Source organism: Drosophila melanogaster, chromosome 4 (assembly GCF_000001215.4).
Source record: "Drosophila melanogaster chromosome 4".
Lineage (NCBI taxonomy): Eukaryota > Metazoa > Arthropoda > Insecta > Diptera > Drosophilidae > Drosophila > Drosophila melanogaster.
The window spans coordinates 278,626-306,504 of NC_004353.4; the positions used below are offsets into that span (position 1 = coordinate 278,626).

Sequence of the window (27,879 nt, forward strand, 5' to 3'; positions counted from 1 at the left end):
GGAGAAACTATGTCCACTTCAATTACATTTTAAAATATATATGCTATTGACTGTTTTTTAATGCTTTATTTGCTGCTATGAATAAATTATTTTAATAATATTTTAACAGGTATATAACAAATATGTAATTTCAAGGTGGGTTGTTTTTTCGATTTTTCGTTTTTTAAACTCAGTTTTAGTTATCAATTATGTGTATACTTTTTTAATTCTTTCTTATCTCTTACTTTTTCATAATTTGTGTTCTCGCAGTTGACGCTCCTTCCGGCAATGGTTGGCTAATTTGTTATAGTTACATTTAAAAATGGTTTATTTTCTGGTTTATTGTGCTAATGCAATCTTTCTCTATTTAAATAACCTACATGTCTATCATACGGCACCGTATGCGAATAAAGAATATTTAATTATTATATTGAACTCTTTTCTGCATTTTTTTTTTTTAATTTAAAACAGCGTAACAATCTTTTTTCTTGATTTTTGTTGAACTATTTAATGTTACAATTTAACAATTTGATCGTATTATATACATTTTTATTAATTAAATGATTTTTTCTTTAATTTTGACCGATATCTATCTTGCGAATATATATCAATATCCAACTTTATCTTATCAACTTATCCCATAAGATGTATAACTGAACACCAGTACCGTTTCAGATTTCCTTTTAGGATACCAAGATCTCATTCAAAAACAAAACTTTTTTCGATTTATAAAATTATTTTTTTTATTAGGAAATAAAATTTTTGCCGAAATCGAATATCAAAATCAATAATCGGATTTAAAGCATTCCAACTTATAAATATTTAATTAAGCATTTGATAAAAAAAAACCACCACGTTACGCTTTTTAAACCCATTTATAAAAATTTTAACTGTATTAGGACTAAAATATGAGAGATTATAAGGATTCTCAAAATTCTAAGCAAATGATTATCCGGAAAATAAATTTAAATTCATTCCAAAGAAAGTACGCAAAAATTGCACTTAGTCATGTTTTTGAATGGTTTGTTCCTATCACCTTTTATGCTTCAATAAAATAAAGTGATGGAAAATAGTACTTTTCAACTTTAAGGACTTTTCCATCAAAAAGAGGTACTCCTTTGTGCAACAACATCATTTTTAACAGGATTTTTTGAACAAATGTACAATCGTTTATAATATTTTATGATGATAATAATGTCCTTACAAAAAATATATATATTATATATATGTTATATGTATTATATATATATAATATATATGTATTAAGCACGTACAAAACTATTGCTCTTTTCAGAACAAATACTTTATTATAGTTTTATGGCTGTTTCGTAAAGTTACAATTTTTGTAAACAATATAACATTAATTTGTGCAGATTTAAATTATTTTCGTTTTTACATTATTTTGGTATGATATTGCTATAAAAGCAACTATAAATAAACTAATGTATGTATGTATCTACATCCATCAATGTACGGTGTTCTCCGGTATATCTACTGGTGTTAATTAAACGTTATTAAGGAATTCGTATTAAAGTTACTCAGGTTTTAAGCGATGCCATTGTACTACAGTTTGTCTGGGCTTTGAGATCATGTCCTGCCAATGTTTAGTTTCCGATGCTCCAGAACCGTTTTTTCCTAGTTTGATTGCATTAAAACAAAAAAAATATTTTATTAAAGATTGGATTATATTAAGCTGTAGAGATGTTATTTTCATTTTTACCAGCTAATAGTATTCGTCCTATTAACTCGTTCCTTCCAATGTTATCAAAATCCATCACCATAACATCCAAAGAACATTCTCTTATTTTTTCCCATGGTACGTTAAAACTAAAGGATTCATTAAATACTGGATTTAATGTACACGTAAATATAGGCGTTTTTCTTTTTTCTACCCTTTTATCGCCAAACTGTAGCCACACCTTTACGTATGGATCTACAAGTAAAAGAATATTAAATTTGCATTTACTGGTGGAAAGTCTTCTAGTAAAAAACACATTGAAGTTGTTAAATCCTTAAATCTTGTATAGACGAAACAATTGCGACTATAATATAAACAAAACAAAGGGAATGAAAAATATAATGTGATTTTCCTATCATAACCAATCAAACTGTAGTTCAAAATCGAAACTGATTGTATAACCATTTTAATATTGAAGAGGTTAAAATTAACATGCAAGAGAACAATCAAAATGGTGGCGCCTTTCCATTCTTTTGAATTAAATGACACCTTATGATCATAAAGAGAACAATCAAAGTGGTGTCGCCTTCCCATTCTTTTGAATTAAATGACACCTTATGATCATAAAGTCTTCTAATTCGGTATATATAAGATTCGGCAATTAGGCAAATCAAATTAATAATAAAATAAAATAAAATGCGACGGAATTAAGTTTGTGAAAAATCACCAAAAAGTATATTTTTTGAGACTGAGACAGGTCATAAGTATTGTAAATAAAAGCTGGACTACAGCTTTTAAATCCTTATATCATTCAGAAACACTATTATTGTCAGCATTTTGTGTTTTTTCAACTTTTTATGATTCTGTGTAAACGGCTTTGACTAAACTGATTTCCATCTATATACCTTTGCAGGCCATTTCACGCCAAACTTAACATATGGTTAATTTAAAACATAAATTAAAAAAAATTTTATAATTATAAATGATTTTGTACCAAATAAATATAAAGTGCACTTATTCGGCAAGGTTTTGATAGAAAATAGTAAATACTGAATAGTAATTATTTTTTTTTAGCCGAGTGGAATGGTTTTATAGTACAGGGGGCGCCACTATGTATTGTAGATTGATTTATAGCGATGGGGATATTTAGCTTCGTTTTCGATTGAGAGAAATAATCGAGCTCGCAAAATATTTTTTTAGACGTGTTCTTGCGTCTCTGGAAACAATCTATATGGTTAAGCTCAACTTCCTAGTTCGAGTTCTCGACGTTTATAAGGAAGGAGAGACAGACTGACATGCTACATACATTTCAACGAATCTATAGTAGTTACTATTACTTTAGGAGTTGCGGTGTTAAATGAAATCCTGTTTTAACAATAAACATACGTATATAATGATATATAAAAAAAATGATCTTGTAAACACTAGTGTTTCTGCTTACCAGATTTTCCGTTGATATCTTTGGCTTTCAAATTTCTCGCTTTAATTAGTGTTAAAGTCAAAATTGAGTTCGACGGGTGATAGCAAAGGGAGGAGAGAAGTTCTCCGCATTTATCCTTTGCAGGGGGCTTTAAAGCCTTCCAAAAAGATTGTTTTCCAGCAAAGTCAACCTTATTAAATAAGCAATATAAATTTTAAGAAATACCTCTTAAATTAATTATTTACCTGACATAAAGGAAGAAATACTTCCCCTATGGAGTCATCTCTTGAAAACCGATCGTAATCAAAAACATGTAAGTGTAAAACCTTCAATTGTCCATATAAAAATACAATAAAATGTATATTGTGATTGAAATTTAATTCTAACTTAATAAATATAACTATTCCTTTGTTTATGCCTGCCAAGTGCACAAAAAGAATCAGAATGACGCTACCGAACGAAAGTATATAATCTTCGTCAGTCCATGCTTAAAATCACTCTTATTAACCCTCCTAAATTATTTAATATCTCACTAAATTTCACAGCAAATATAAATGTGTATTATAATATTATAAATAAATATTTTACAGTATTTTTTTATTATTATAATTGTAATGATTGTTCGTAAAAAACCAATTTAGCTTTAATAAACTCCACAAAATTTCTTTACAGCACTCAAAAGTGGAGCAAACTCCAAGCAGTGCTTATAAACGGATTCTAACTTATTACTTACACGTGATTGAAGTTTTTGAATTGGAAAACCTTCAAAATAAAATGTTTCATTCCATCGTGGATTAAGGGTTCGCCGTTTTATTTTGGTTTCCAATCTATGCTTTTTATCTGGTAACAGCGTTACACGAACATATGGATCGGAAGTACCACTCAAATCTTTTGCTGGAAGCTCTTTTCCTTGAAGAACTTTCAAAATTAATGTTGTGTTTTGGAAATCATACTCCAAGGAGAAATGTATTTGCCCAACATTTTCACTTGGATCGGTGCTATCCAAATACATGTCTGTCATTGAGATACTTTTATTCTAGAAAATTAAAAGAAATAAGAAAACAATTAAAATATTTGTTCATACTATAAACTTGTGCGTACACTTAATGAGTTCAATTCGGGTGTTTGAATCTAACGGACTCGCTGCTGCGAGGGCGTCGCCTTTTATTCATTCTTACATAGGTTCTTATCATATAATTATATAATGCAGCGCTTGTAAGACGCCGCAGTCTGCGTTGGTTAATGCAGCTAAGTTTTATTCTTAAATCTATGTTTGAGGACTATGACCGCGCTAATCACCTCCCGCATGGTCATATCTCTTGACACTTCGGCAATAGGCCGCTGCAATCGTACTTATCTGTAGTTGCCACTTATACTGTCCGGTGACATGTTTATTGCAGCCCATAAATAGAACATTTTTATAGTTTACCTACTTATCATATCTAAACACATATTAAGGCATTCCCTTGAGTGTACGGCCAGTAGTCGTCTCTCATTTATGCGTTGCCTCCGGATATAAATGACCAATATAATTATGATAATCGTTGTCAACCCTAGAGCCGAGTGTCCGCTTGCCGTGTGGAAAATCAAGTTATCAATGTGTACCTTGTTATTTTTCAGAGTCTTGATGCGCATTTGAAGATTTTGCAGTGTTGTTCACAATCAAGTGCTTCAGCGGGACCACGTTCCATTTCTCGTCTATAATTCGTAAACTGGGAAAGATAGACATTTCAGACGCTGTCGAAATTACTTTTTGGAGTAATTCTTGTTGTATCCCCTAATATTGCTGTGCATCCTGCAAGTAGTTGTATAATGCCTTGATTGGGCAGTCCTATAACTTGATGCTGTTCGTTGCATATTATATTAGCTGCTTGATGAACGAATATCCTTGGAATTCCATCATTTCGCATGAGTGTGCCTTGCTTGGTACTCATCCGCGTTTTTCCATGCCCAATTATTTTCGCAAAGCCATGTTGTCGAATCCTCATGTCTGCATTAGTTAATTTCCATTTCAGACATTAGCTGATATGCGTTTATGTCTGTATTGAACGCAAAAAATTTAGAATTCAATTTTGGAATAAGCTTTGTTCCGTTTGTCCACAGTGGTATTGGGATTACTTCAAAGAGATCCGTTTCCTGATTGTTGTATATCGGCAATTTTGCTTCAATGAATAGGACATTATCCTTCAACATAGCTTGGGCCTTCATCAGTTTATAGATCAGTGGTAATTGTATAACTGAATTTCCACTCGGTAGCATTTGTTTTCGTCCTTATTTTTGCTTAACTTTTTCGAGCTCCTCCAGCATTTTGTTAGGCGCAATTAGTGTAAGATTCTTCCTTCACTAATTTCCGTTATCATTGAGATCGCTGTTGCTTGTAGGCTTTCTGCCTCTTCAATCGCACTTGATTTGATAACATAAGGAATTTAATTGACTCCTTATATACCATAAAGTGCTCCTTCATGGTTTCTGCAATAATATTGACTTGTTGGGTCAGTTTTCCCAAATTCCGGTTTGCTTCTATCGTAGTTTGTCATCTGATTGTCAACATATTCCATTAGATGTTTTTCGTTTTTTATGATCGCTTACATATTTTCCTGTATTCTATTTGCATTTCCCATATCAAAGAACAGTATAAACCTTTTCTTTCGGTTGGTACGGTGCCGTAGTATTTTGTCTTTTTCTTTGATGTTGTCAATTTTTGTCCGTATTGTCGTGCCGAAGAAATCGCAGTAGTCCTTGAAGTCTCCCAGGAAGTCCTCTGATTGTTTTATGCAGGCCATTTTGCAGGATGAGTGTTCTCATGTTTTATAAGAACCAGCTGTCCCTCCTTCAGATTCGGCTTTTCTTGGCGCCATCTGGTTCGCTGTTGCAATGACACCAGATACTTCTCTTTTCATTTCTTCCAAAAATCACCTCTGATGCGTTGAATAAGCTTTCATCTATCCAAAGAGCTGATTGTCTTACTTTCGCCAAAATTAGAGGTCTTCCCACCAGAAAATGACGGTAATATGTCCTCACCATCGTTTTCGCTCCTTACAGTGACTAATGGACCCGAGTTTAGCACTGCTTCGATTTACCATAGCAGCGATGCAAATTCTTCATATGTAAATCTGTTTTCACCAATAACTCGTTTAAGGTGATGCTTCACCGGCTTCCCATAAACATCCCATGTGGGGGCTAACTCATTATTGTTTTTAATGGCAGCTACAAATTCTTTGTCCAATACTCTTGAAGCACCCACGAAGTTTGTTCCATTATCTGAGTATAGGTTCTCACTCTTGCCTCGTCTTGCAAAGAACCGTCGATGAGCCTCCAGGAATTTGTCTGACGAAAGGTCGCTTCCAGATGTATTGCTTTTGTTGCCATACAAACAAATACACAAAAGTATCCTTTATACGTTTTTTGACCTCTTGCCTTTGAGCAGCGAATCTGGAACGGTCTGACGTAGTCTATTCCAGTATTTTGAAACGAGTAATCAGTCGTTACTCGGTAAACTGGTAAATTTCCCATCAGTTGACTGGACATCTCTTGCTTGTATCGTATGCATACAATACATTCCCTTAAATATTTCTTTAAGGGATTTTGTATGCCAAATATCCAGAACTCCCTCTGAATATAAGTTCTCATAATGTTAATTCCGCCATGCAGAGTTTCTTTATAAGCATCCTTTGCAATTAACCAAGTCAAATGTGATTTGTATATATTTGGATGTTTTACATTATAGGGTATCATTGCGTTTTGTAATCGTCCACCAACTCGAAGTACGCCATCACTATCCAAAAACGGTTAGCGCCTGTAACTTACTCTTTGGGTCGAATGGTCTTTTGTTTTTGAGTAGTCTGACTTCGTGTCCAAAACCCAGCTGTTGTTGTATCTTTACCACGGCAATCTTTGCTAGCTTTAATTCCTCTGCCGTAAGATGTGACGGCTGTTGCGATTTTCCTCTCAGCTTTGTTATGAAGCGTAATACATACACCATTACTCTAAGAAGTTTGTCGATCGATGAATACTTCGATAAAAGATGATTTTGCAGATATTCGGATTTTATCAATGTGGATACCACAACAATTTCCGATTCCTTTTGAGTGGGCCAGTGTTGTGAATCTATAGCTAGCCAATTCGGCCCTCTCCACCAAATTTCACAGATTTTAAGAGCTTGCGGTGATATCCCTCTTGAAGACACATCTGCTGGATTGTCTTTCGATTTAACGTAATTCCATTTGACATTAGGAATTAGTTTATTAATTTCTTCTTCTTATCTTTGCTGCGCTTGTTCGGTATCCAAGCAATAGTAATTTGCGAATCACTCCATGCATGCGTTGTGATCTTGTTGCTCCATATAGCCTGCACTTTCGCTAATAACTTTGCTAATAAATGCGCAGCACATAATTCCAACTTTGGAATTGTTTTCCTGTTTTTCATAGGATTTACTTAGCTTTTTGCTGCTAGCAAAGTAACTCTGCCGCCTACTTTTGTATACACAGCCGCTGCATATGCTTTCTCTGATGCATCGCAAAATCCATGTAGCTTCATAATACCTTTGGAGCATCCAGTCCAACGTGAAATGTTAATTTTTTCTAAATTATTTTCTATGATAGACCTTTAGCGTATTCCATCCACCAGTTAGCTAAGTTGGATTCCAATTCAACGTCCCAAGTCATCGGTAACTTCCACAGTTCCTGAATGAAACATTTGCCTTGAATCATTACAGGTGCCAACCATCCTAGTGGGTCAAAAATTCTGGACAACTGCGATAACACTAACCGCTTCGTTATGCGTGTTAGCATTGGGTTTTCTGCCAAAAACGTAAACGTAACCTTCTTCGGATCCCATTGAAGTCCTAAGGTTTTGATCGATTCATTCTCCTCAATGCATATTTTCTCCTCACTTGTCTCGATTTCCTTTGAAGTTCATAGCACTCATTGACTGTGTCTCCACCAGTTATGATGTCATCCATATAAAAGTCGTCTCTAATTGTTTCTGCTAAGACGCTATCCTCTTGGCAAAAGCGATCTGCTAACTCTCGTAGACATCGGACTGCTAAGAAAGGTGCTGCCGATGTGCCATAAGTTACGGTTGTTAACTTAAACTCACTGATCGGCAATTTTGGATCATCTCTCCATAGGATATATTGGTATTCTTGGTATTTCTCAGCAACCTTAATTTGGCGATACATTTTTCAATGTCAGCTACCATAACATATTGCCATTTGCGCCATTTAATTAGAATATCGAATATATCCTTTTGAATCTTAGGACCAGCTATAATAACGTCATTTAGGCTTAGTCCTTTGTCGTCTTTGCGGATGCGTCAAAAACTACTCGTAACTTCGTAGTTAAGCTTCCAGGCCTGATGATTGCTTGATGGGGTAAATAGTATTTACCTTGACCCGTAGTCTTTACAGATTCCATATGTCCCATCTTAAGGTATTCTTTCATGAATTCGTTGTATGCAGCCCGATTCTTCTTTTCCCTTTGCATAAGCCCTGCCATTGCCTGTTTGCGAGAGTCTCCCAGCTTTGCCTCTTTGTGGAATGGAATTGCAACCACAAATCTGCCTTCCTCGTTGGTGACAGTTGTTTCATTCTGCATTGTCTTTAATCGTCTCATCGGCTTCATCTTCCAATTCCCAAAAGCGTTCCAGGTCCTTTAGATTTATTGTTGTAGTGGCACTTATATTTTTTTGCTTTGCTGCTCGAGTTATATTTCCGGACTCAATCCATCCAAAGCTGGTTTTTTGTCCCAATATTCCATTCACGGTTTTTATTTTCTCCATCATAATCAGGGGAAATAGATCCACACCTATCACCATGTCAATTCTGCTTGGCTGTTCTGCTTGATGTTTTGAAGCTGCTTGGAATATTTTTTTTGACGCAATTTTTTGATAATTGAGTAGTCTGGGAGATACCTTCGACCTCTATAGTACTCCTTATTCTGGGAATCCTTAATATTTGTGCTGCTTCCTCTGAAATCAGCGTCTTCTGGGATCCACCATCAATAAGCGCCCTCAACTCGTTGTAACCTCCAGCTTTGTTTTTCACTAAAACAGCTGTAGCCAATAGTGTGTCTTGGCCTTGCTTGAGGTCATTGCTTTTGATACTGCGTTTTGTGTCTTCATGAAGAAGGCTGTTGTGCCCTTTGGAGCATCGATTGCATGTAATTTCCTTTCTGCAGTCGATAGCATTATGCTTTCCAAAGCATCTTAAGCACATACTGTTCTTTTGAACGAATTCTTTTCTTTTTTCGATTGATTGTGCTTTGAATTTGAGACACTTTATCATATCGTGGCCATCCTTAGAGCAAAAGGCACACGATCTAACTTGCACTTTTCTTGTAGCAAGCTGAGCGGTATTTTTGGTAATGGCATTGAGTTGTATTGTTGCTCAATAAACTCCAGTACGTCTTGCAAGGTCTGTATAGCTCTTGCCTTTTTTACATGCTGTTCATACAGCTGTAAGGCTTCTGGCGAAAATTTCTGCTAAAATTACGTCAGCAGAGCTTTCTATTTTTCCTTTTTCCTTTATGATGAATATGCTCTCAGTCGCAGTATCCAAAAACTTTCTTAAATTTTTCTCATCATGGGGCAGCAAGCACTCCAATTCCATTAATTTGTTGAAGTGTTGGGAGAACATTTTTCTGCTATTCTCATAGCGTTTGCAGATAAGCTCCCACGCTGCTGTATAGCTAACCGCTTATCCCGTTTTCAAATGGCTAACCACCATTTGAGCTTCTCCTTTAAGCAGGCTCTTAAATATCCCAGCTTCCTTGTGTTGCTGAGATCCTTTCTGTTGTCTATTAGCTCGTTAAATGATGGCCATTCCTTCGCATTTCCATTGAATGTTGGAAGGTCCACTTTTGGGAGTTCTGGCACGTCGTAGTTAGAACTTTTGAACTGTTCCAACTTCATTTGAAGTACCAGTGCGGCAACTTTAGATTGCAGAATGTCTGCCTCATCTTGATCAAAGGCAGTTCTGTGTCATACTTGTTGGAAATCGGACTACCAATACTTCTATTGCTGGTATAGATGCCTTTTCCTTGATGGCTTGCAGTATTTTGTTCTGCAGCTCTCCTTGTTCTTGCATCAATTTCACAGTTCTTTCCGACAACATCTTGGGAAAACAAACACTGTGACTTTTTTGTGCTTTCTGCTTGTATTCTTTGGCGTGATCCGTTGGAGTATTTTTTGATTGGTCGCCCAGTTGACCTAGCTGTGCCTCGACTCACAGCTGATGGATCATCCAAGCAAAAGCAAACACAATGTTTCACCTTATGGTCCTAGTACTTTAAGGCGTGGTCTTTTATTCTGTATTTCTTACCACTGGTGGTAAAAACAACAGAATCACTCGAATAACTCTTTTTACTGTGAAGCGCTGGTTTTTTCTTCTGTGTTTCTTACCACTGGTGGAGGAAAACAACAGAATTTCTCGAAAGGACGAAAATGTTCACATTATAAACTTGTGCGTACACTTAATGAGTTCAAATCGGGTGTTTGAATCCAACTGACTCGCTGCTGCGAGGGCGTCGCCTTTTATTCATTCTTACATAGGTTCTTATCATATAATTATATAATGCAGCGCTTGTAAGACGCCGCAGTCTGCGTTGGTAAATGCAGCTAAGTTTTATTCTTAAATCTATGTTTGAGGACTATGACCGCGCTAATCACCTCCCGCATGGTCATATCTCTTGACACTTCGGCAATAGGCCGCTGCAATCGTACTTATCTGTAGTTGCCACTTATGCTGTCCGGTGACATGTTTATTGCAGCCCATAAATAGAAAATTTTTATAGTTTGCCTACTTATCATGTCTAAACACATATTTAGACAACATTGAAACAAACTAAATTATTATAAAAGTTAACCACTCCCACTCTAAAATGCTTCCGGTTTTACTATATTATAATACTCTTGAAGAGATTTATATTGATTGAGTCAGAAGTTTGCTCAGTGTCAACACCGAGCAAATTTAGCACTGTCGTCTGTTGACCATCTTTCCCTTGCTACACAAATTATACTCTTTAAGTTTAAAACTTTCCCAAAAGTCTTATCTTTCTATTAAAGGTCGTATATAAGACGGGACGCAACGGGAACAGCATTTCGAATAAAAGCAATGGAAATCAGAGGGAACAAATGCAACAAAAGTTAAAGCTCACTGTTTTTGATCATAATAGAATCTAATTACACACGTATTTTTTCCAATATATAATTCTGGTTTAAAATTAATCGGCTATTATGATACAGCCTCCATAAAACTCCGATTATTAAATATATAAATAGCTTGTTTTGATTACTTGGACCCTTATAAATTAATATAATATAGCCCGAAACACACCACAACCATATTAATTCACTTTTCAAGTCAGAATATTATGTATTAATATATATTAATATATTATATTAATAATATATTATGTATGATTTATCGGTTCTTGGCACCGAGAAGTTAAGCCGACTAATTAAGTCGGGACTCTCAACATCACCACGAATAAGCTTACAAATGAAGACAGTTCCAAGCATCGTTCTACGGTTAGCTAGGGAAGGTAAATTAAATAAAAGTAACTTACTGGAATAAGGAGGTAATATACGGTTTGCATCCCAATTTAGGTTCAGATAGCTTGAAATCCAATTTAGAAGATGAACAGACAAACCTAAAAGATCAAGTTTCCTTACTAGAAGGTAATGATTAACAGAGTCAAATGCTTTACTAAAGTCAGTGTAGATGACATCTGTTTGAGATACTTTTTAAAACCCTGTTTTACGAAAGAAGTTAGTTTTTTTTTATGAAGAGAAATCACAAAGAACTCCTTTCATATATTAGGGAACTGTGAAGACTCCAGAGATAAGTTAAACAGTTTCAGTAGAGGCTTGCACAAGGCTTTCGCACAGAGTCTGAGCACACAGCCAGGGATTCCGTCGGAACCTGGCGAATGGACCGGTTTAACACGCTGAAGATCGCTAAGCAGTGAGCTTTCGTTAATAGTGGGGCAAAATATTAGATTCGATTTAGATACCGCATAAGAGTATGGCTGTTCGGAATGAGGTAAAGTAGAATATGTTGTTTGAAAAAACTTGGCGAATAGATCGGCCATAGAGATGTATAATCGCTGAATTTAGGTTAAGTACTCCCAGTAATAACATAAGGAGTACTTAGGTATCAGATACCCAGCCGAAACTTCGGAGGGTGTCGAGGGAAGGAAGTATTACTAAGTACCAGACGCTATATTTTGAGTAAGAAGAGCAAGCAGAATTTTAAGAAACGGTACTTAGGAAAAGCAAATGACGAAAAGGATAGAAACAGGTAGAGAAGTGCGAAGCGTTGTTGTTGGTTTATTACATTTCTGTTCTGTGGCATTTCTAATTTTAAGGCGTCATTGTTTTCAAATTAGGGAGCACATATGTATCTAATAATATTTATAAATTATTTATTTGAATATAATTAAGAGTTCTTTTCGTTTTGTTTCGTTTCGTTTCTTTTCCATTATTTTTTCTTTTTCTCCCTTATTTCATATTAACAGCATTAAACATGTATGTAAATATTTACATCTTTGTATTTTTATTATTATAATTTAATGTTTATCTTATTATGTTCTTATTAAATTATTCCCAATTCAGTAATACATAAATTGTCTTGCAGATGATTGCCTTTCGTCTATAAATAAACATAATAAATGAACTCTGCTACTGGTGCTGAAATGTATAGACTTGTAATTAAATAAAAAAAAATTAAATAAATTAAGCCAGGACTTTGTTATATTCTCTATATAAATATGATATCCTGAAGCACTTCAGGGAATTCTTACGAAGACATTTCAGGGAATGAATCCAGAAGTATTTCAAGGAATGCATCAAGAAGCATTAGGAAAAGTTAGCATTTCCTTAATGTGACCGTACTGAGTTATTTCGAAAGGATTTCCGGAGTACCTCCACTTCAGACTGAGTCGCTAAAGCTAAGTTCAAACATACTACTTTTTACATTGTAAAAAAAACGAATTTTTAAAGCATTTACACGATTTTAAGAATATCTTATTTTAAATTAAAATTAAAAACTAAAACTAATATTATGAGAAGCGTTTCGTATAAATTAACTTTAAATACGTTATTATACCCGTTACTCGCAGAGTAAAAGGATATATATATTTGTTTAGAAATATATAACATGTAGAAGGAAGCGTTTCCAGGATCAATAGCCTAGTTGATCTGGCCATATCCGTCCGTCCGCCCATCGCTGAATGTGTCCTTCCGTATAAACGTCAAGATCTCAGGAACTATAAAAGCTCACAGATTCCATAGACGCAGCGCAAATTTGTTACTACGCCTACTATAACACTTACATGCCGCCCACACTTTTGAAATTTTTGTTTGATATTTCTTCATTTTTTTTTTGTCTTGTACGTTTTGATTGGTATGCCAAAAACACTTTTTCCACGCCCCTTCTAGCACCTACAAACTGTTAAAATGATCACGGACATACTTTTGAACAATTTTTTTTCTTTTATGGTTCCCTAATATCTATAGATATGCCAGAAAAATTATCAAATTTTCACTTGCATAACGGTTATCTGATAGTCGGGGAAATCGACTAAAGCATTCTCTTTCTCTTTCTTTCTTAATTAATATTTGGTATCAAAATTAAATTAGTTTCTATCATGGCTTTCTTATTTTGTTTACCTTATTTGTTTGAACGGTTATAAAAATATCAAGACATTTAACAATTTTGGGTGGCTTGTGGACGTTAGAGTGGGAACATCGAGAAACAAATTTTCGCAGCGTTTTTGAACATTAAAATAAATTAATATGCATGTGCATTGTTCAATTTGCTCGGGAACACTTTAAATGTCCAGTTTATAAAGAGTCCTCGTCAAAAACTATCAAGTTTTTAAATAATTAAATAGTAGCAATTTTAATTGGCGCCCAACGTAGGGCGATGTACTTCAAAAGTTCTAAAAAAATATTAACGATAATAAGTTAAATATAAAACGAAACTCACGCCGCCAACAACTCACATTGTTAGTGGAAAAATTAAAACTGGAAAAATTAAACAAAAAATTTCAAAAATATTGAAAAAATCAACACCAAGAAGGAAGGAAGAGCTGAGGGCAATCCCTCGCTATAATTAAAAACACAAAATTATAGGAAGACCCAAATATAAAATAATCAGGACTATTAAAGCTGAAGGAAGACCCCAAAAGAATGTAATCAGCACAACTAAACGGAAGGAAGACTCCAACTGAATGTTTCGTGAGATAAAAATAACATTAAGTCTTAAAATTTTTTTTTAATAAGAGCAGATTTAGGGAATACTTTAAAGTTGAAAAAATAAACATTGCAAAATCAATTAAAGAAAACAATCTGGAAAAATTAATAAATAGTTTTGAAATTTTACTAATAACTAATCTGACAATGGCAATTAACTAACCGATTAATAAATGTCCAACTTGGTGAAGTGACCAGAAAAGTTGAAGTAATAGAAGGACAGTTAAACGCTAGCAGAAATATAGTGGAGGTTTATAAAATACAAACAATTGACCCAACCATAAAATGCGAAAATACCCTCTAGGGTACTACTACTTCTAAGTAGTTAAATCCTTACCAAAGTTCACAGGCGAAATAACCCAATATGTAGGCTGGAGAGAAGCGGCAGAAACTGCCATGAGCCTATATAAAATTCAAGGCGAACAATATTTTATCGCCTTGACAATTTTACGTAATAAAATCATGGGAGCAGCACATGATGCTCTAACTAACCATGGTGCCGTTTTAAACTTTCAAGCTATTCTTTCCCGATTGGATTTTATTTATAACGATAAAAGACCAATCCATATTCTCGAATCAGAAAAAGCATCCTTAGACAGGGACGCTTAAGCATTATAGAATTCTACAATGAAGTAAATAAGAAAATGACATAAAATTACATAAAATGACATAAAATTATAATGCCATATGGAAAAGACAGAACTAACAAAGGAAACTAATAAAACGTTCTTAGAATTTTTATTTCTGGATTGAACGGTTCAATCTCAGAAACACTCGTTTCCCTAAACCCACCAGACTTGCCAAATGCTCTGGCAAGGTGTCAAGAGTTAGACTCTAACTACTTTCGAGCCCAATTTGCAAATAGGTAAGGGAAACAACTTAATATTTAATCCAGTAGGTTCAAGACAGAAAAATAATATATCAAATAGATTTAAAATAATTGGAATATGAATCAGATCAATAATCAGAATTGACCGACAAATGAGAACTTTGAACAAAGTAATAATTGGAATTTGAATAACAATTCTAAGATACACCAGAACCAATGCAATTTTAAACACAAAAAACTGAACCTCAAACCCCATTAAAAAGAGAAGCAACCTCCCCAGTCGGGAATGAGAATGAATAACATTGATGAGGATCATTTTTTAGATCAGAACCGTACAGGCCTATGCCTCATAGGCCCAGAATAGACAGGAAAACACAAAAACAATTAAAAATATTAATAGACACAGGAGCCACATCAAAAATTTAATTTATGAAAATAAAAAAGAAGAAAAGGCCAACTTACAAGAGAGTTCAGTTCATGGATACTCAATTATAAAATATTACCATATATTAACAATATTTGAAACAAAACATCTTTTTTATGAAATATATGGTTTAGAAACCGACTTATTAATTGGGTACAATCTATTAAGGAAAATGGAAGCTAAAAAATGCAGAAGAGGGTATCGTGGAATATAATGGGAAAAAAGAAAAGCTCAAATATTATGACAATGCCTAAAAAAACGATTTGAAAAAATTCATAATCTAAAAATAATTTTAAAACAAATAAAAGATTTCGAAAATAAGATTATGAATAAAATTGAAAAGAAGCATTCTTAAATAAATATCCAACTTCCTCTCTTCGAACAAATATTCGAGGAGATACAAATACTGACAATGATAGGGCAATTAATAGCAAACCAAAGACACTAGAATAACAAGATGCGTAACGGCCATACATGCAGCCACTTTTTTGGTGACGGCCAAAATTACTCTCTTTCCGCTCACTCCCGCTGAGAGCGTAAGAAATCTAAAAATATAATTTGCTTGCTTGTGTGAGTAAAAACAAGAGACGAGAACGCGTATAAGTGTGCGTGTTGTGCTAGAAGACGATTTTCGGGCCGAAATCAATTCTGATCGAAGAAACGAATTTACATGGTACATATTAGGGTAGTTTTTGCCAATTTCCTAGCAATATGATAAAAAAAAAAATTTTTTTTAAATTCGCGCCCTGACTATTATAATTTTAAAGCTTTTTAAATATGTTTGTTAAAATCGCCGCTCGAATTAGCTACCGTTTACACATTTATATTTATGTTTAATTCTAATTTGTCTCTCATCTGACAATTTTTTAAAAGCGAAATATTTTTTTAAAACACTTTTAATGTTAATGTTACATCATATTAAGTCAAATGATTTAATAAATATACTAAATAATTAAATATGATAACTGTTTATTGCAAAAGTAATATCAAAGACACTAGAATAATTCTAATGCTTTGTTCATATCTTGAGGCACGAAGTGCGGACACAAGCCCTCAACAATCATTGGCTTATTAATTTTTCACACGCCGCAAGATGAATACTCTAATGAAAAATATTCTTATATAAAGTCATTTTTGAAATTTATTTTTGTGATAATATGTACATAGATTTGGCTATTTCTAATCTATTTTCAAATAATAATAACGTTAAGGCAATGCAAAACAAGAATTTTTCGCATGGTGCCAATTGATCAAAAATAATATAGATTTAACGTCTAAGAACTTCTGAGGTGAAGGGCATATTTTGTCAAATTTACAATGCATGAGCATACGTGTGCACACATACATTTGTCTGCTATCACTTTGTGCGTTGAAAAGAGCTGTTCGCTGTAGCGCTCTTCGCTCTCTCGCTCTCTAACAAAAATTCGAGAGAGCCTGGAGCCACATCTAGAGCCACGGCCAAAAAATCGTGTGCCAAAAAATCGTATGGCGTTACGCATCTTGTTATTCTAGTGTCTTTGAGCAAACAATATCCCTATGCTATGTCAGTCTCAGATTTCGTAAAAAAATAAATAATCTATAGAATGCTAAAAGAGCTAATTATAAGACGAACTAGAGGCCTATGTAATTCACCAGTCGTAGTAGTGCCTAATAAGGGTCAAAATGAAGATGGAACTCTAAAACATCGACTAGTAATTGATTATAAAAAAACTAAACAAAAACACAATACCGGACAAATACCCGATGAAATACCCGTCTGTAATATTATCTAACTTAGGAAAGTCAAAATATTTCTCACCAATTGATTTGGAATCAGGATTTCACCAAATCTGAATAAAAGAGAAAGATATTGAAAAAACAGCCTTTTCTATTAACAACGGAAAATTTGAGTTCTAACGTATGCCATATGGGTTAACAAACACAACCAGAATATTTCAACGAGCAATGGACGATATATTAAGAGAACAAGTCGGAAAAATTTTCCATGTTTATATGGATGATATAATAATCTTTTCAAATACAACTGAACAACATTATACCGATCTAATTCAAATAATTAATATTTTACCACAAGCTAATATGAAAATCTCTCTTGAAAAATCGAAATTCTTTAAATTAGAAAAAACATTTCTTGGTTATACTGTTTCTCACAATGTTATTAAAACAGATCCAGAAAGATTCCCACAATTATGAAGTATCCGAATCCACAAAACAGAGCAAAAAGCTTAGAAGTATTTTAGGCCTCCTGGATATTATCGAAAATTTGTCCGAAATTACGCAAGAATTGGTAAACCTTTATACAAATACTTAGGAGGAGATAATGGTAAAATATCTAGGAGAATGTGTACAAAAATAACAATACAGTTAGATGACCCAGCTTTAAAAGCCTGTAGCTCAACAAAAAATTCACTTTGACAACAGACTCATCAGATGTAGCTATCGGAGCGGTTTTATCACAGGATAATAAACCAATTACTTTCATATCTAAAACCTTAAGTAAAACTTAACAACTTTATGCCACGAATAAAAAAGAATTGCTAGCCATAGTTTGGGCTCTTAAAAATCTCAGAAGTTATTTATATGGAGTAATCGGTATAGAATACAAACAGACCATCGATCTTTACCTTTTGCAATCTCCGATGAAAACCTGAACGTGGAAATGAAAAGATGGTATTCTTTCATAGAAAGTTTCACCCCAAAAATAATATATAAGCCCGGAACAACAAATAATGTAGCTGACAAACAGCGATATAGAACAATCTAGCTTAGATCAATATACACAGCATTCTGCTGAAAGTAGTTTTGAAGATGTAATACAAGAGACCCGTAAACCGTTAAATCAGTTTCAGCAACAACTGTTCTTAACAACGGGGATTCAACGGGGATTCCCTTTTTTTTGGCAGTCGAAAAATTTTAAAAATTGTATTTTGAATTTAACTATATATTATGGAAGAGCATAGATTGGGGACACCAAAAAGATATTTTAATATGTTTGGTCAGCTGTTTGTTCAAGCAAAATTGGCGCAAAACTTCTACTCAACTTTGTGATTCTGTTAAAAATACACCAAGTGTCCAAACATTTTCAAATAAAATGGAATATAAAGGTCAAGGTATGCTTAATATAGATATAACTTACTGATTTAGAATTATGTGTTCCATGTTGTAATTGTTGTTGTCTTTGCATACGTCTTAGTTTAGGCACAATCTAGCCAAAATGTTCGTTATCTAACTAATAACTGATGTGTTTACTCAAAACTGTAATTAAATTCATGTTAGTATTGCCTTTTGCCTAAATTTTCCTATGCTCTTTATATTTTGTCTTTTAAGACAAGTTTAAGATTAGCCGATCGGTTCTGCTGGATGAATGGATCAAAGGAGATCGAAATGAAAAAACCTTAGTTGACTGGGTTGTTGGCGAATTTAAATTAAATGACATTACTATTGACGAGAAAGCTAAAATCGCTAAGCAAATCAGAAGCTTTCACCTATATATAATGAAAAATCTGTATCTGTATATGTAGCGTATTTTTTTTACCTTCAGAGATCATATTTTTAATCAAATTTCTTTTTTCGACGGTACAATGCTTTCCGCGACCCATGACTAGAGAATTTTTGGTCTTCGTTGGGAAAAAATTCAGTTAAAACCTTTAATACAACTCCTTTTTTCAAAATTTTTCGAAAAAACCCAAAGCAATCACTCCTATTAATTTTATTCAGCAAAAACGTGGTCAGTGCTATTTTTGTTACCGCCTTATTTCGCGCACTTTTGCAGCAAGTGCCCAAAAACAAAAAGAACCGTTACATTGAGAGACTAAAAATTTCTTGCTCAGAGAGCCAACATATGGTACTTATTATTCATGCAATCTGACTTTAAAAAATATAAAGATTTAATAATTTTTTTTAGGAAATCAACTTTCCACCTGCAGTAGTGCTATTATTTTAACCGCAGCTGTATATATAATGAAAAATTTGGCTAAATGTAACCGTACAATTGAAGAATTAAAAAAAACACATTCCAGTTGGCTTTCATCCACATGATGGTTGTCGTGGACCAAAACAACAACCAAGTCGCTTCAGACTGCCTAATGGGACGACCTCGACTCTCTTACAGTGATGCAAGATCACGGCTCAAAAGAAGAATAGCAACGGGTCTGGCTAAAATTGAAGAAAATAATACAAGTCTGCCTGTCCGTGAAGCATCAATTTCAGCCAACAAGTAAAAAATGAGCGATACTGCTTTTGTATTAAAGCAAACCATTTCAACTTCAACTGCATCCACTGAAATTAGAAAAAAATTGATATTCTCAGAGCCAGTACCGCTCACACCAATTCAGGCTCTTGCATTTTTGATTGACGGCTCTCTACTCAAAGCAAAATATAACGACATGAGAGCTTTGAACAAAACAGAATTTAGCAACACTTATCCAGTCAGAGAAGCTAAATTAGCGTGTAGACCTGCGGGAGTTCATGTGACAGAGACCTTTTACCGAAGTATCTTTCCAAAATTTGCTGAATTATACGGCCAGTCGAATTATTCTTATGCATTATTCTTATCCGTGGATTCATCGGATCCTTTAGTTTTAAGACTAAATATAAACTAAAAGATCGTCTCAAAATAAAAAATCGTTTTCCCGAAATAAGTCGTCAATCTTGTAGACGCACCAAATGTATTAAAAATGAACTTTTTTGGGAAGCGATAATAGCGACTCGGATTCGGATCAGGATGATGCATTTTCTATGCATTTGGACGTAGAAAATTTTGATTAATATAATAGTATAATTATATGTATATTAAATAAATACATCAAAAAATTCAGCTTAAATTTATTATATTAATTAATAAAAAGAAATAATCATGCCAAATCTACTCCTTAACTTTATATCCTAATATGGGCGGTATGGATGGGCGTGTCCGATTTACTTGAAATTTTACGTACGTATTTTAAATGTCAGATGCACCAATTCTAAAAAAATCAGCTCTCTAGCTTTATTATTTGACTTTATGCCAAAAAAAGGGAATCTGGCCCAGTGTGCATTGAGAGTTTTTTATAAGACACGACATATAATCGAATATGACACACCAGAAAATTTAGTAGAAATATTAAGAGAATATCTAACACCAAACATAACGGTATCTTTATCATATTCAATTACCTTTAAAAAATAATTTTAATAACACATTTCTGCAAGACGTAGAGAATAATGAAGATAAGGATTTCATAAGAAACACATAGTCGAGCTCATAGAGGACTAGACGAAAATTACAGACAATCAATAGATTATATTAGTGGCCATTCAAATTATTATTATTAATATTATTATTATTATATAAAATTAAAGGAATTCATAAAAAATTGTACAATTTGAAACAAAAATAAATAGAACAGGCATCCAATTAAAATTCCTAATTCCCAACTAATGAAGGAGAAAATGTACACCTCGATATTTATTACGCGTCAAATCTTACTTTCCTAACTTGCATTGACGGGTATTCAAAATTCCTAGTAGTAAAAGAAATTCAAAATAAACTTAACATCGAGAATAAGGTAATGGAATTACTTCAACAATTTCCCCACGCAAAGTAATTATGACTGATAATGAACCAAGCTTCACCTCTGCTCAATTTAAATCCTTTGCACAAAGATGTGGTTTAACTTTACATTTCGCAGACCCCAGACACAGTACCTCGAACGGACAAGTTCAATAACTTGTTGTCAATGACAATATTGAGTTTTAACAAATATTATATTTCTTATAAATTTACAAATACAAAAAGGATGTTCTTACTTATGAATCATATGCCGACCTATTCCACGTAACTAATTTAAGTTTTTATAAAGAAATAATCGATATAGAATCACGATATATAAAAAAGGATACAAATAAAAGGTCACAATGGGAAATAACTTAGGAACTACAATTAATCGAATTAATTTTGTCATAACTATTATCAACGAGATCAAAAAGGGGAAGAAATGAGTTAGGCACTGTTTGGAAATGTTTAGCAGGAACTCCGGATTACGATGATTTCATTACAATACAGAATAAAATAAATAAAAAAAATAAATAGAAATTGAAAACAATAACCAACAATTTATTATCAATTCCAAATTGTATAATGAGATAAAATCACTTTCCGATCACTTTAAAAACAGTTTTATTGATCAAGAATTGCCGTTAAGAAAACATTGTTTACGATTGTTAATATTCGACTTGCAAAACATTATTGATACTATTACACTGGCAATAATTGATGCATTTAACACAAAAATGTTAAATAATGAAGACATTAAAGAAATATTAAATCACCAAATATTGATTCACCATAATGAAGCGGCGCGACATTTAAGAAGGAGGAGAGTTATCCAACCCACAAATATAGCACTGTGCCCCAGTTGATAAACAAATTTCAAATTCCAATCTCAGCAGCATTGCCTTTGCCCTTGTCTTTGTCAACCAACTCTTAGCCACCAGAGAAATAACCAAACTTAAAGTAAACACAACTTCCACTTGGAGACCAAGCCATGATCAACTTATTGCGCTTCAATTTTGTATCCTAAATATATTTGAAAGCTCAAGAAAATCCTAAAGAAAAGCTTCTGGCCGAGGTTGAGTGGGACGAGATCGTGAACAACTAGCTTCAAATTAAAGATAGGCTAGTAATAAAGTCCCTTGTAAGTCTTAAGTTGTAAGTCTTGTGTAAAAAGTCTATCACCGAATAAGTAAAAATAATAAAAAATTAAAACTACTTTTCATATAATTAAATAGTAACAATTTTAATTCGCACGCGACACCGGAAGTTTATTTTTCAAAACTATCCAGATCATCATTCGGGCCTTCATTTCACACAAAAAACAACAATCGTATGAGAACTCCATTAGTCCTGCAGCCAATTTGACATCGACAGAGTCAGGTTAAAACTATAATAATCACTTTGCAAAAACAAATTTTGGGTAAACTCAATCTCAAACTCTTACAAATGAAATTTTATGGTTGAAATGTTGGTGGCAGACACGAACGTCACCACTAAATTTAATTTTATAGTACGGCCATCCAGATTGTTAAGCCCCTAATATCCAACCCGGTTGACAACCTCAGTAGACCAATCCATGGACTTCTACATTTAACTTGGAGAACGAATCAGTGCAGCGGGCGCCAAATACGGGCACTGTGGAGCGATTAGAAATAACTTTAATTACCAAAACTTGTAACAAACTGGTTGAAGCTATTTAATTGATTTTTGCTGTGATTGTACTGTACTGTACTGAATGCGGTGATGGTAAATTTTAACATCACAGAGCCTTTGGAATATGGTCTAACCTTCTCACCCCAGTATGAGAAGCTACATGCCTGTTTTAGTATAAAAATTATGCTTTAAAAACCGAAGTTTCACTTTTAAAAATTGCTGTGCTATTGAGCCTGAAATTCAATTCGCATTCAAACCTGCGTTCATGTACTGTGTTTGAATGCTTTAACTTAATTTAACTCAACATATTATATATTCTAAAACAGATAAGCTTATGCTAGAGCAAAAACCGCACAGGTAGTCTTTTGACACACGCAAGTCTTCCGTTGATCCGAAAGAATGACACACCTTTGATGCAAAACATTGAAGCCGATAAAACAAAATTGTGTATTACTACGCACAAATTGCGAATCTGATTAAAACAAACTACCGAGATATATGACATCGAAATTGGAGAAATACTGCGTGTTAGCCATTCTTGAATAAATAAATTCTTGGTAAAATTTAACGGGTAAAATAGTTAATGGAGATACCACACCGAAGCTCGCTGGGATCTCCTTGAGGAAGACACCCAACCAAAAGTGACGGCAATGGTGGGTGCTCAATCAATGGGAATGTTGTAGGTAAATAAAATTTCTCAGTTTAACACCTACCACAGGACCACCTGTCGATTTTAATTATGATCAAAACAGCTTGAAAGGCAAGTACACATTTCTATATAGCCTATTACATGGAAATTTTATTGTTTTCGATTTATAGGTTCAAGAAAAAACGGTAATATACTTACTGCAGAATCTTTCGTAGTCCCATCTCCAGGATTTCCAACTGAAGAAATGATTTGCGGTTTTGTTTGAGAGGCCCCCGACCCGCTATTAACGTTATAACAGTATATACATATTTACTCATTTGCCTCACTTTCATAAATACTTACCCAATCAAAGGAGTTCTAAGACTTAAAAATCCATTTAATTTCCTGTTAATATTATTTTGGAGAGGAGTCGTGATAGCATGTGCCACCGGCACTTGCGGTTTTGTAGGTGGATTACCAGAGTCAACAATATCCTGAGCAGCCCTGAAAGATTGTGTTAAGTAAAATTGTTGGGAGATTAATATTTTTGTGCGTTATTGTGCCCGTTATTTTACGTGGGAAGTTTTCTATTCAATAAATTACTAATTAATTTGATTACAACGAGAAAACAGCCTTTTTGGACCGTATTTGCAAAGACCCTAGAATAACAAGATGCGTAACGCCATACGATTTTTTGGCACACGATTTTTTGGCCGTGGCTCTAGAGGTGGCTCCAGGCTCTCTCGAATTTTTGTTTGAGAGCGAGAGAGCGAAGAGCGCTACAGCGAACAGCTCTTTTCAACGCACAAAGTGATAGCAGACAAATGTATGTGTGCACACGTATGCTCATGCATTGTAAATTTGACAAAATATGCCCTTCACCTCAGAAGTTCTTAGACGTTAAATCTATATTATTTTTGATCAATTGGCACCATGCGAAAAATTCTTGTTTTGCATTGCCTTAACGTTATTATTATTTGAAAATAGATTAGAAATAGCCAAATCTATGTACATATTATCACAAAAATAAATTTCAAAAATGACTTTATATAAGAATATTTTTCATTAGAGTATTCATCTTGCGGCGTGTGAAAAATTAATAAGCCAATGATTGTTGAGGGCTTGTGTCCGCACTTCGTGCCTCAAGATATTAACAAAGCATTAGAATTATTCTAGTGTCTTTGATATTACTTTTGCAATAAACAGTTATCATATTTAATTATTTAGTATATTTATTAAATCATTTGACTTAATATGATGTAACATTAACATTAAAAGTGTTTTAAAAAAATATTTCGCTTTTAAAAAATTGTCAGATGAGAGACAAATTAGAATTAAACATAAATATAAATGTGTAAACGGTAGCTAATTCGAGCGGCGATTTTAACAAACATATTTAAAGAGCTTTAAAATTATAATAGTCAGGGCGCGAATTTAAAAAAAAATTTTTTTTTTATCATATTGCTAGGAAATTGGCAAAAACTACCCTAATATGTACCATGTAAATTCGTTTCTTCGATCAGAATTGATTTCGGCCCGAAAATCGTCTTCTAGCACAACACGCACACTTATACGAGTTCTCGTCTCTTGTTTTTACTCACACAAGCAAGCAAATTATATTTTTAGATTTCTTACGCTCTCAGCGGGAGTGAGCGGAAAGAGAGTAATTTTGGCAGTCACCAAAAAAGTGGCTGCATAGTGCCAAACCAATGTATGGCCGTTACGCATCTTGTTATTCTAGTGTCTTTGGTATTTGATTATCACTTGTTACGGACTACCAAAGAATCAATCGTTTTCTTTTTTTGTGTATATGTATGTACTATTCCCTTTTGCACATTCTCTCAACTTGTGTGACAAAAATTACGATAGCTTGCGTTTCGATTGGTTGTGATTTTTGAGCGATTTTTGATCAGGATCACTAGCCGAGACGAACTAACCCTTTACGTCCGTCCATCTGCTCGCTCGTCCGTATGTACACTACTTTCAAGCTAACTGCATACAACTCTCGCAAAGTCTTATTTCAACATCTTCTCGACATTCTTTTTGGCGTACCGATAAAAACTGGAATGAAAAGAAAAAATAAAATAACACCCACCACCTTAGAAACTAAAAAAGATAGACAGTTGAGACTAAGCATGTAAATTCCAGAGACATAGGCACAGCTCAATATTGTTTCCTGATGTCGCCACGCCACAAAATTAAAACATTTTTCAAAATGTGAATAAAAATTTACGAGACTAGCAAAAATATGAAAATTCATTAATACATTTTTTAAAAGTGTCGGCGTGGCAGTTTTGGGATGGTTGTGGGCTTTAGAGTGGGCGTAGCATGAAGTTGGCAATTTAATAGAAATTTACAAAACTAATAAACGTATGAAAATACGACGGGCGGTAGTGTGGGCTTGGCAACATTTGTCTCTGGAAACTGCATGCATAATCTCAACATTCCAGCTTTTATAGTTCCTGGGATCGAGATCGGACAGACGGAATATATATACTTTATATGGTCGGAAACGCTTCCTTCTACCTGTTACTTACTTTTCATCGAATCTACTATACCCTTTTAATCTACAAGTAACGGGCATAATTAGCAATTTATATCGATTGGTTCCCGTTACAGAAGAATAAAATATTTTAACGTTAAAATTTTGTATTTGCCAATCAATCATCCGATAATAAGCTATAAATTATGATGTTTCATTAAACTGCATACAACTCAAAAATGTTGGTTTTTTGTAGCTAAATTATAATTATATATTATTATATATTGCAGAGCATGATATATAAATATTCTAAATATTCCGAGGGTACTCAACTAACGTATTTATAAAAAAGTCAAATGAATAGGACAATTTAGAAATACTGCATACTCAAAATCGTTGATAATATACAGTCATAGACATAAATAGATCCTCTATCGCTTGTTAAGAGTCGAATGTCTGTCCCCATGAAATATATAAAGTCATATACTAAACAGGAAATGCAAATACTTACCGAAGACTATAACTACTAGATTCCTCATCTTCATTTGGTTCAATAAACTGTAACTGTGATCTTTTATGCCTCCACCACAAGTATCCTCCAGCCAGAAAAAGAGCGATTGTAATAATTAATCCCAATATAGCCAAGCAAGCTATAAGTACTATGCTTGCCATGTCTGTAATAGTGAGAAGTATGTGTAATTTTTTTACGACAATTCGAATCTTAATTCAAGTAAATAACAAAGAAATCGATTATGTAAGATATAATATCTTCGGGCATACATATTTATTTCATGCAGATAAGAACGTAACTTTCTGTAACTAAGGTGTATAATAATATATAATAACAACACCCAACTTATTTTTATTTGTTTATTTTTTATACCACAGTACCACCACAGTATAAACTATGTCGCACTTTAAGATGTAGAGCATATAATATTGTTATTTAATGGCTTTCTTTTTAAAGGAGTACACATTGTTTTATGTTTGACTTATGTAAATCTCATAAAACTTGGTCCAAAACATTATTATTTGTTTAGTTCGCTGTCATAAAGGTTGCAGGTGCCGGAGATCCCAATTAAGAAATAAGCAAACCAAACTAATCCAACATTCAGTATAATTGTTACAGTACTCTATGTTTTTACACTGTCTTATTAGATTGCGTGTTGTTATTACAAATTTGAGTCTTTCCTTTGAATTTAAATAACGGCAAAAACTGTATTTTACTTTAAAACTACTTTATTCCTAAAACAATATGTCGTTTAAGTTAATATCGAGCTACTTATGCCAATGAAAACACGTCGAATACATTTTTTTATAAGAGCTCGTTTGCATGAAAAGCTCGACTCTGTGCGCATGTCATTGAAAATACTAGTATATGTATGCATATACATAGGTACGAGTTATAATACGGAGTACTTTGAAACATTTACCAAAATATAATTGTGGCTGAGTGCAGCCAATTTTGTTGTGCTACTCATTAGGAATTCCCAAAATCGGAACTTAGGGGGATAATAACTGACAAGAGTTCTGAATACAGCCATCCTTATTCTACCTTGACAAGTGCATCGAATTGTTTACTTCCTCTAGATCCTGTCATCAAATAGTTTTCTTGGCAGATCCCGATATGTCACGGTTAAAAAGAAAGCTAGGAGAGAGTGCACGAAGAAATGAAAATCTGATGCTAACACAAGAAATGAAATTAATTCACATGAATACACTTATTTATTATTATTAATTGATAAGTGGAAAAACAATGCATTCGTGTATTTTTTGTATTATTCTTTGCAAATGTCTAATGCACAAGATTATTATTACAATTAAAAATCTTCAACAGCAAATTTTTATTTTTTGTTTTTATGGTATATACAATTATTTAGAATTAACACATTTGTCATTTTTGAAATTGTATCTTTTAAAATTCTCGATATTTACTACATTTAAACACCCCACTGATGATACAGCAATAGTTATCTTAATTTCGAAATTTTCGTTAATCT

General features: G+C 33.6%; 1 protein-coding gene across 5 annotated transcripts, besides 10 other annotated features; it reads right to left on the reverse strand.

The window, feature by feature from the left end:
* Window positions 1–59: 59 nt before the first annotated feature.
* On the reverse strand, window positions 60–27,856 carry Syt7 (Synaptotagmin 7). 5 transcript variants are annotated; one of them, NM_166749.2, is made up of 10 exons: window positions 27,815–27,856; window positions 26,391–26,553; window positions 23,761–23,901; window positions 23,617–23,698; window positions 3,811–4,113; window positions 3,323–3,403; window positions 3,099–3,267; window positions 1,872–1,912; window positions 1,700–1,806; window positions 60–1,614 (listed from the first exon to the last, which is right to left on the reverse strand). In NM_166749.2, exons 2-9 carry the CDS (start codon window positions 26,549–26,551, stop codon window positions 1,801–1,803), a joined length of 984 nt encoding a protein of 327 aa, NP_726558.2. In that variant the 5' UTR covers window positions 26,552–26,553; window positions 27,815–27,856; the 3' UTR covers window positions 60–1,614; window positions 1,700–1,800.
* Window positions 4,153–10,904: a mobile genetic element.
* Window positions 11,506–12,166: a mobile genetic element.
* Window positions 13,253–13,672: a mobile genetic element.
* Window positions 16,020–17,103: a mobile genetic element.
* Window positions 17,291–18,254: a mobile genetic element.
* Window positions 18,467–20,616: a mobile genetic element.
* Window positions 19,113–19,535: a mobile genetic element.
* Window positions 24,049–25,146: a mobile genetic element.
* Window positions 25,299–25,354: a mobile genetic element.
* Window positions 25,619–25,884: a mobile genetic element.
* Window positions 27,857–27,879: the final 23 nt, after the last annotated feature.

Bases quoted from the DNA above. Each gene is read 5' to 3' on its own strand.
- Syt7 (NM_166748.5), bottom strand. From the start codon at position 26,551: ATGGCAAGCATAGTACTTATAGCTTGCTTGGCTATATTGGGATTAATT. The intron at 23,699-23,760 runs GTAAGTATTTAT...TAACGTTAATAG, and splicing joins CTTAGAACTCCTTTGATTGG to CGGGTCGGGGGCCTCTCAAA. The intron at 1,913-3,098 runs GTAAGCAGAAAC...TTTTACTTGTAG, and splicing joins AGATATCAACGGAAAATCTG to ATCCATACGTAAAGGTGTGG.